Consider the following 9,879-nt stretch of genomic DNA (forward strand, 5'->3'; position numbering starts at 1 on the left):
GCCCAATCCCGGGGAGCGGGCCTAAGCCAGCAGGTGGTCATCCCCTGAGGGGTCCCAGACTTAGAGAGGGCACAGGCCGGGCTGAGGGACCCCCCTCCCCCCGAGTGCACAAATTTTTGTGTACCGAGCCTCTAGTATGTATATATATATAATTTTTTTTTTTAAAGAAGAAGATCAGTGAGGACTGAGAAGTGCAAACCAGTGCTAATCAACTTGACCTGCTGCCTTTATGGAACCCTCTCCACCAACAGTGGAAGCCTCCTCCTTCTTAAGAGCACAGGACACGTTCACCAAGAAGGCCTGCCTTCCACCAGGAAACTGCCTCCACAGGTTTAATGTAAGTGACACCCCGGAGCACGCTCTCTGAGCAGAGCAGAACACAACCCTAGACAAAGCGCGGGAGCAGGGGCCCACAGGTCAGCCTCCATGCTCAGCCCTCTGCTACCTGTGGCCTCCGCCTGCTCCGGTGACACCTGGGAGGAATCGCAGGACGGGATCTTGCAGTGCTCCCACCGCACTTCACTGTTGGTCGTAAAACACCACGGACCCGACTCTCCATCAGGGTTGCGGCAGTAGTTTTCCTCCAGGTTTCTGGAAAAGACGCGGTGTGAGTCCCGCCCTCCACATGGGCTCCATGACATGACAAGGAGCGTGCAGGCTAGTTAATAAGGATTTTGGACGCTTGGCCAGCTAATCCTCCTGAAGGGTAGGTGGGCACGTGAGCGGAGGAGGGGCTCTTTAGGACCCCAGAGAATTACGGCGCCAACGCTTCTCTGGGGTCAATGGTTAAAACGTATTCCTCGACTGGGGATCACCAAGCAAAACAGCTCTGCTATGTGTTGGGCACGGTGCTGGATGCTAAAGCACATGGGGATTTCCCACAGTGTTCCTGCCTCACACAGCATATCCAGCCCTGGCCGGTGTGGCTCAGCGGTTAGACCATTGGCCCCTGGACCAGAGGGTCGCAGGTTCAATTCCTGGTCAAGGTCATGTACATGGGTTTCAGGTTCAATCCCTGGCCTCGGTCTAGGTGTGTGTGGGAGGCAACCAATCGATGTCTCTCTCTCACATCTCTCTCTCTCTCTCTCTCGCTCTCTCTCTCTTCCTCCCCCCTCCCTTTTACTCTCTCTTAAATCAATGGGAAGAATACCCTCTGGTGCGGATTAGCAACAACAACAAGTCTCTCCAGAGTAGCCGTGCGATTTCCGTGTTCTCCACACCCGCTGCTCTGCGATCTGACTGAGCGGACCTGGGGAAGGGCCCAGGATCTTGCATTTCTAACAGCATCTGCTGCTGGAGCAGAGAACCCGCGTCTCGGGAGTCGGGGCTGACTCACCCATCCCCTTGCACAGCACTGGCCCGTGGTCAGTGCAGGGACTTCACCTGGAGTGGCTCCAGCTCGAGTCGCGGGGTCGGAGCCGGGGCGGACTTACTTGCAGGGGAAGTTTTCCGGGGTCCTGTTGTGCTTGTGAGGAGTCTGCTCGCTCCAGCGCTGACACTTGTGCCCGGAGAGAGTGACAGCCACCTTCCCGACGTAGCTTTCCCCTCTGCCCTTTAGACACTGGTATGTGGGGCCGGAGGATGGCGGGGGCGTTGCTTGAATAGGGACAGTAAATGGCCGTGAGTGGTTCTGAAATGGGGAAGGCACGGGCGGCAGGGCTGGGGTGGGGAGTTGGATCTGAGAGCGTCAGTCTGGCTGCTGGCTGCTCCCCCTCTTTGGAACTGGAAAGTGATTTATCGTTTTTAGAAGAAGTTGACTTGGTAGAGTCATGCCTACGAGACCACCTCACGAGGAACACCTCCAGGAACAAGGCCCTCGGAGTGCGTGCTGCTTTCTGTCTTCTTTCTCAGTTTGTCATACATGTAGGGATCGACATGCCACCCTCACCCCAGATCTCCACATGCACCAGCGACCCAACCTCCTTTGCGAAGAATAAATGATTCCCCGAGTGAACACAGTTAGATGCCGCCCAACATCCCATGAAGCCGACAGAGAGGCCATGGAAAGAAGCCAAAATGTGTCTCCAAGAAAGAGCGTGGGCTTCCAGAATCACAAAATTCTTGAGAGAAGAAGAAGAAAGATGGCAAAAAGAGAAAGCGACGTCAGGAAGAAGGGGAGTGCCCGCGGGACTCCGTGCCCGCTGGACGGATGGCTGTCAGGCCCAAGGGCGTAAGCCCCCCGGGCTGTGAGCCCTCTTAATTCCTGATGGCCACCCTTGTCTGAACCTCCAGCCCCTTCTTTCCATTCTCATCGAGGGAAAGGCTCACAAAAGTGTTTCTTCTAGGTCTTTCCTGCTAAGCGAGCCGGTCCACCCTCCACCCTGGGCTCCCCTCTCCCACTGCCCACTCCCAGGTGGCCCTTCTGGGATGGACCTCAGAGGCAACGCCTGTTACAGAGCAGCAGCCAGAGAGAACTCTGGGTGCGAAGAGACGCATGGACAGGATGCAGGGTCTGATGTCCCCGCGAAGGCCACAGAGCTGCCTTCCGGAGCCCACATGCCTATCTTTGACAGGAAAACCCCACAGAACCCATGAGCAATGGATGCTCAGACAGTTCTCTGGAGGAGCCAGGAGACCATTTGACAAGGGCAGCCAAACCCCACAGCATCATGGGGCCCTGCTTTTCTGTTGGTTCCCAGGGCAGAGCGGCTGAGGGTCCGCGGATGGGTGGGGCCATACTCACTGCAGCGGGGGATGTCACAGAGTTCCCAGCGTTTGTTGGGGTTCGTGGTGAAACACCAGGGGCTGGGCTCCCCGTCAGGGTTACGGCAATAATTCATCTTCAGGTTCTTGCTTGGGAATCTGGAGGGGCGAGGAGGAATTTAATGGCACGGAAAGCGCTCGCTCCGGCAGCACATACTAAAACCGGAGCGATCCAGGGATTAGCCTGGGCCCTGCGCAGGGAGGACACGCAAGTTCGTGGAGCGTTCCATGTTTTTAAAAATAAAATAAAAAATAGCCTGGAACATGTCCAGCTCAGAATCACTTTAAATGAGCAGGTAGGGAGCACCTGCAGGCACCGCCCAGCACCCCGGGAGGTGACAGGGAGAAGGCCGACCTCGAAGAGCTGGCGGTCTCCTGAGGAAGATGCGCGCGGGGGCCGGAGGACTACTTTCCCGGCGGTTTACACGTGTGTAAGCCACAGGACGGGATTAGTGACGTTAGCATGTGGGCCGCCTGGAAAGCTCATGTCAGCAAACTCCAGTTATGCAGTTTCAAATAAGAGCAATTTTTAAGACACAAGGAACTTGCTAGTTGCCATCTTCAGAGCTTGAGGATCCGACCCGCTGGTCTGCCAGGCTGGGGTCCCGCCAGCCTTTGAGCTTATAGCAGCGGAAAGGGGCGCGTTGTGTTCCCGTGAGCACCTGACCCAGGTGCAGGCAGGGAGCCCTCAGTGGGCCCTGGGCTGAGACCCCGAGGGGCCCTCTGGCTTGGCTCACGTCCCTGTCTGAGGCTCCCGGTGCTAGGTCAGGTCGACTGAGCCAACAGCAGTGGCTTCGGGAATCTTCTTCTACTTCCTGGACGCGAACCGTTTGGAATGGGAAGCACAACAGTTCCCTGGAGCTGTTTTCCACAGGGAACTCTGGGCTCAGTCTCATGTTTTCTAAGTTTTCTTAAGTCGCGGTAGGTCCTACCATCATCATGGAATGAAGAGAAAGAGCAGAAGCAGCTACGGAGGGGGGTGTTTCCGGAACAATCCATGGGAAGTGGGGGAGGATCGCTAGGCCAGGGACTCCCTTCCTGTTGCACATCCCTGGCCCCTTGGGGCGTTTCTAATGAAAGTTAGGATCCTTGCCCCGGAAACAGTGCACTGAGAGGAACACACTGAGGGTTCATAACCCCCATCCTCAGGTCGTGGGGCAGGGAGCCTGGAGTTTCACTGGAATGAAGGAGAGGGGGGAGTGGGGAGGAGAGGGGAGAGAGGGGACACCCCAGCCAGCGGATGTGGGCTTTGCAGCTCTCCGTGCGCTCACGCATCGGCCAGGACCGGTCTGGCAGAGACGGCCGAGGGTCTGAGACCCTGCGTGTCAGACAGCCACGGGCCTCTGCTCCCTGCACCCACCTGAGCGGGAGCGGGAGCTGCTCTGCAGGCGCGTGGGAAGGGGCAAAGGGAGACGCGGAAACGTCAGGTTCGTTCGCTGCTCGAGGGGCATGAACACCTCAACAGCAGTAAACACTGGAGCTGCGGAGCCGCGAGCACCCAGTTTGTCTCCGGGGACTTACTTGGCGGGGATGTAGCCGTGCGCGTGCGGCGTCTGCGAGTCCCAGGCCTGGCACTCGAGTCCTGACTTGGTCCTGGAGATCGTGCCCTCGTAGTTTTCCCCGCTGCAGTGCATGCACTCCTCTGGGCGGCGGGCAAGGAGGAAGGAGAAGTGAGAACCAAGGGCCCCCAGGAACGCCTTGAACACCGCTCGCCCCCTGCTCATACGTGCTGTCCCATGGTCACTAACCCCTGCTCACACGTGCTGTCCAATGGCCACTAACCCCTGCTCTTACGTGCTGTCCAATGGTCACTAACCCCTGCTCTTACGTGCTGTCCAATGGTCACTAACCCCTGCTCTTACGTGCTGTCCAATGGTCACTAACCCCTGCTCTTACGTGCTGTCCAATGGTCACTAACCCCTGCTCTTACGTGCTGTCCAATGGCCACTAACCCCTGCTCTTACGTGCTGTCCAATGGTCACTAACCCCTGCTCTTACGTGCTGTCCAATGGTCACTAACCCCTGCTCTTACGTGCTGTCCAATGGTCACTAACCCCTGCTCTTACGTGCTGTCCAATGGTCACTAACCCCTGCTCTTACGTGCTGTCCAATGGTCACTAACCCCTGCTCTTACGTGCTGTCCAATGGTCACTAACCCCTGCTCTTACGTGCTGTCCAATGGCCACTAACCCCTGCTCAAACTGCTGTCCAATGGTCACTAACCCCTGCTCTTACATGCTGCCCCACAGTCACTAGCCCCTTGTTCCTACGTGCTATCCAATAGTCACTTGGTAATAAAATCGGCACCAAAGACTTAATTTTCTAATACAACCTAAAGTGCCACTCTTTCTTTCAAATGGTAAAATGAGCATATTTTGGTCAAGATCCCCTCAACTATTATAGTCACAACCAATTTCAGAAATTCCATGAAGGCATGTCCTTGAGCTGGGATGCAGTGGCCCTTGGGTGGGGAGGGGACACAGATTCTCGGAGCCTGTCAGTTCTCTGCTGGGACTTTTAAAAGTGGAGTCTCCGTTTCCAGGAGGATCTTTAAACGCGTCTGTGTCATTATCCGATTGCTGGTTGACAGATCCTCCCAGGATCCGAGCGCTGGGGTCTGTCGTGCTCCTGACTCGCTGGGGGCAGTGCTCACCTCCAGCCACAGCAGCTCTCTTTCTGTACGAGTGAGAAGCACGCCTGGCTGTTCTCCACTTCCTCACATTATTTAAAAACAGGAGCTTTGATTTAGAATCCTTGAAATGACATGGCCCAGCAGGGTCAATGTGACTTTAAGTTTTATGGAGTAAGAAGGAAAAAAAGAGTCAGACTTGATACAAAAATGATGTGTTCATGTCAACTAAGGGACAAATGACCTCATAGCACCGTGTACAAATAAAGAGTCCCCAGAGTGGAGGTGGGTAAAGTGATGGGGACCTGAGCCGTCACAGGTGGGAACACCGCCAGGTGGCTGCACAATCCCCCGTCCCCTACCCCCCTCGCCCCACTCAATGGAGCAGGAAATGTGAAATGAAGGACATTTTTTTCAGTAGGATGTTTGTAATTTTCAGCATTGACTGCTGGGATGTGCTATCCAACTGGTTGGTTCATTAAAATAACGATTCGCTGGTTTAAAAACTGGTTCTTGGCTTAGCTTCAGTGCAACAACAAAGTCTCCATATTACTACCGTTTCTTTGAATTGTATTGATTTTGCGGTTTTATTCCAACTATATTACCCCAAATCTGTTTTTGTCTTTCTACTGAGTGCAGAGCTTTAAGCATAGGAAGTTTGTGTCTAGAGTTTACATCTAGTTTTGGTTTTTTAAAAATATTTGTACACATTGAAGGAACATTTTAATAAAAATAATTCAGGTCAATACTAGGGGGTCTGAGCAAATGTTGACCCTTTCCATGAGGTTCATGCATGACTCAGCCGTGTCAAACACGGCGCTAAGGGGTCGGTCACACTCTCCCCGTGGGAAATCGCTTTACAGCAAACTGCCGTGCGGGGAGGGCAGACGGGAGGGTGTCTACAGCCGCTCCTGACCTTCACATTCAGGGATGGTGCAGTAGTCGTATCTGGTGGCCGGGTCAGTGGTGTAACACCAGGGCCCCTCCGCGTCGTTGTCGGGGTTCCGGCAGTAGTTTTCCTCCAGCCCCTCCAACGGGTGGCTCGTGGGCGAGTACCTGGGCGGGACGGGCAGGAATCATTCTGATTGCATCCTAAACGTCAGCACGTGACCAGCCACGCAGACTGAGGAGCCCCCGGTTCCCATCCGGAGGTCAAGGTCCTGCCATCCCAGAGCCCAAGGGTTTGTGGTGCCCGATTGCCACCGTCTCTGTTGCGGGGCTGTTTCCGCCCAGGCGCTAACATTCCCGTTATGCACAGTCACGTCTCAGGAGGAGGACCACACTGTTTGTATGCACAGGTGGCGGCGGAAGGCCTCAAGCCTGCCGGGTTCTCGTGCATCCCAAATGCCTGCTTCTGTCACAGCCTCTCTCTGTGAAAACGATGGTAGTGACACTACACTCTTTGTCTACGTCCTCTCGTGTAGCCTCAACGAAAACCCCACCAGGACGGTGATGTTAGCCCTATTGACAGACGAGACGACTGAGACGCAGCAGTGACAACCAAACAGATCTTGCCTTAGTCGGAACAGTTAATAAATAGCATCTCGAGAATTAAGTCAGATCCGTCAGATCCCCCAGGCCAGGTTCTCTCTGAAATGCAGCCAGATTTAGGGGGCGTGTGGGGTCGGGGAGTTGAGCTAACTTTCAACTCGAGATGAGTTGCCGTGTGGAGATAACAGGTTAGATCAAAAGCCTAAGACTTGGGGTCTAAAAGTCAGGCTTTGTTTTGGACTCTCTTACGCGCCTGCTTTTGGTAGGCCGAGCCTCAGTTTCCTCATCTACCAGAGGAGAGATGGCCTAGACCCGTGGTCGGCAAACTGCGGCTCGTGAGCCGCATGCGGCTCTTTGGCTCCTTGAGTGTGGCTCTTCCTAAGCCTTAGGAGTACAGTGGGGCCTTGACTTACAAGTTTAATTCGTTCTGAAACCGAACTCTTAAGTTGCTCGTTAACTCAAATTACTCTATCAACTCAATGCAAAAAATCGGCCGAGAGACAGCTGGTATCTCAAAAAACTCGTTAGTCGGGACACTCGTAAGTCAAGGCCCCACTGTACCCTAATTAAGTTAATAACAATGTACCTACCTATATAGTTTAAGTTTAAAAAATTTGGCTCTCAAAGGAAATTTCAATCGTTGTACTGTTGATATTTGGCTCTGTTGACTAATGAGTTTGCCGACCACTGGCCTACACCAAGCATGTCAAACGCAAAGGCAAACACGGGCCCAATAAACGAGGCATGTGGCCCATGGGCCGCATGTGGCCCACAACGAATATTTTTGCGGCCCAGCCAATATAACGGTATGTAAGAAAACGTTAATTTTATCATTGCTCTGGTTCTATTTTATACTATACATTTTGAAAGAAGCCTACGTTTCTATGAAAATTGAAGCTTGTGTTTTTTTGCGGCCCACATAAACTTAAACCTTGTTTATTTGGCCTGTGTTAGCTTTTGAGTTTGACATGCTTGGCCTAGACCAGTGGTCGGCAAACCGTGGCTCACATGAAATATAAATACCGACTTCTGCACATGGGCCACGAAGTTTCAATCACACTGTCCGTGTGCACCCGCACGTGGCATTTTGTGGAAGAGCCACACTCAAGGGGCCAAAGAGCCACATGTGGCTCGCGAGCCGCGGTTTGCCGACCATGGGCCTAGACTATCTCCAAGGCCCCTGACAGCCTATGATTTAGCCATTTGGTTTCATTGCTTTCCCCCCATAAGCCTTCATGTCCCAGGATTATGAGGTCTGCCCATCTCATGGGAGGCAGTCAAGGCAATTTGTTGGGAAGGGGGTGGGGCCATAGACACCAGCTCCAACTGGACGAGCTTTGTCACCAAGAACTTAGTGCCGCCTGATGTCCCCTGGGAAATGTACAGTGAGAACGACACTAAAAAAATAGGCGACTTGTGGGAGAATCCATTGCTCGTTTATATTTCATTTCCTCTTTCACTCCACAATGTTGAGGTGAGAGTTCTAATTTGATACGTTAGTTTTCAGCTAATTGCATCCTAATCGTGGCCATCTCTGGTCTCTCAGACTCAGCCTAGAACCCATGGTTTGGTGGTTCTGTTCTTACCAGGCATCCTTCTGTGAGCTAGGGCTTCCAGGAAAGCATGTGTGCGGAGTGAATGGGCACAAGCATGCCCTGCGGGAGGCTATAACTGATGGAACTATCTGCCTCAGATCAGCGAGGCCCTCTGTGCCTGTGCGGGCACCTATCCGGGGGGCTTGGAGGGAATGCGGTCATTCTAAGTGCAGCAGGTGAGCACAGCGGAGAGAGACAGCCTTACTTGGGGACGTGTGGAGAGCGGTCGCTCCACTTCTGACAGGCAACCCCGTTTCTCGTCTGGGACACCGTCCCCCGGTAGCGCCTTCCGTTCCCGGTCTTGCACTCTGAAAGATAGACTGAGAAGACCGCACAGTGGTCAGTCCCTTTGCAAGGGAGGTCACGCCAAACCCTGCGTCTCGTGCTGCGAAAGGACACGGTGGTCCTGCCACCCAAGGTCACCTTTCATGGCTCTGGGAGAGGTGCCGCTAGCAAAGCCGTTTGGTGCTTCCATAGGTTTATTCAAAGCAACAGCCCCTCTGTGTGCCAGGCGCCATGCTGGGTGCTGGGGGCACACGGAGTGGGGAACAGTGGAGTCAGGGCGCCGCAACAGAAAGCGATCAAGGACGCAGCCCTTGGTGACAGGTGTTACAGACAATAAACAGCGTGTGAGCGCGTGAGGGGGACGGGAAGAGGGCTTCCAGGCTGGGGAGGGGCAGTGTGCTTTTCAGGGGCCGGGAGAGATCCGAGCGCCCTGACTGTCCTGAGGTTCCCGGTAGTTTAAATATGAAAAGTTTCTAACAGGGTTAGAAAGTGGGGTCTACTTTAAAGGGTTGCCATGGCCACCACCTCCCCGACTCACAGGGCAGGGCTCCATCCTGTTGTTAAGCTCACCGCCAGGTGCCCACCTGTGTCCCTCGTGGCTCAGGGTGGGCACCCGTGGCTGGCAGGCCACTTTCCAGTGTGTCTGCCCACTTCTGGTCCCACCAGTTGGGTTATATGCTTTCCAAGAGTCCAATGTCTGTATTGTCAAAACTTCTAATGCAGCTGTATTTGATCAAAGGTTATCTAAACTGGCCTGGCACCATTCATAGTCATTACAATATTCTAAACTGAGAAATGAGTGAGAAAAAAAAGGCTTCTCTTTAACGAAGCTGAATGCTTTTAAGGACTTGAGAGAGTTGAATCGTTTTCAAAATTGCTATCAAATCAACTGAGTGCAACCCACGCATATGGTGACTATATGTGTGGGGGGGAGATCATAACTATACAAAGGTGTCCGACAGTCAGACTGATGAGTGGATGCTCCGGACCCAGCTCTGCTTCAAAGAGAAGGAAGCTGGTTATGGTAGACAAGGCCCTTAGAGCAGTGGTTCTCAACCTTCCTAATGCTGCGACCCTTTAATACGGTTCCTCATGTTATGGTGACCCCCAATTTCATTGTTACAAATTGAACATAAAGCGTAGTGATTAATCACAAAAACAATGTGTAATTATATA

At 53.4% G+C, this 9,879-nt stretch overlaps 1 protein-coding gene across 1 annotated transcript in view; it reads right to left on the minus strand.

The window, feature by feature from the left end:
* PLG (plasminogen) overlaps positions 1 to 9,879 on the minus strand; it is a 43,676-nt gene that overhangs the window by 22,847 nt on the left and 10,950 nt on the right. The window contains exons 4-9 of the mRNA XM_006757697.2: positions 8,624 to 8,738; positions 6,249 to 6,388; positions 4,225 to 4,345; positions 2,684 to 2,802; positions 1,434 to 1,596; positions 446 to 591 (exon numbers count right to left, since the gene is read on the minus strand). Coding sequence (XP_006757760.1) covers positions 446 to 591; positions 1,434 to 1,596; positions 2,684 to 2,802; positions 4,225 to 4,345; positions 6,249 to 6,388; positions 8,624 to 8,738 — 804 coding nt within the window. The remainder of the gene's footprint in view (positions 1 to 445; positions 592 to 1,433; positions 1,597 to 2,683; positions 2,803 to 4,224; positions 4,346 to 6,248; positions 6,389 to 8,623; positions 8,739 to 9,879) is intronic.

Source organism: Myotis davidii, unplaced genomic scaffold, assembly GCF_000327345.1.
Source record: "Myotis davidii unplaced genomic scaffold, ASM32734v1 scaffold1494, whole genome shotgun sequence".
Classification (NCBI taxonomy): domain Eukaryota; kingdom Metazoa; phylum Chordata; class Mammalia; order Chiroptera; family Vespertilionidae; genus Myotis; species Myotis davidii.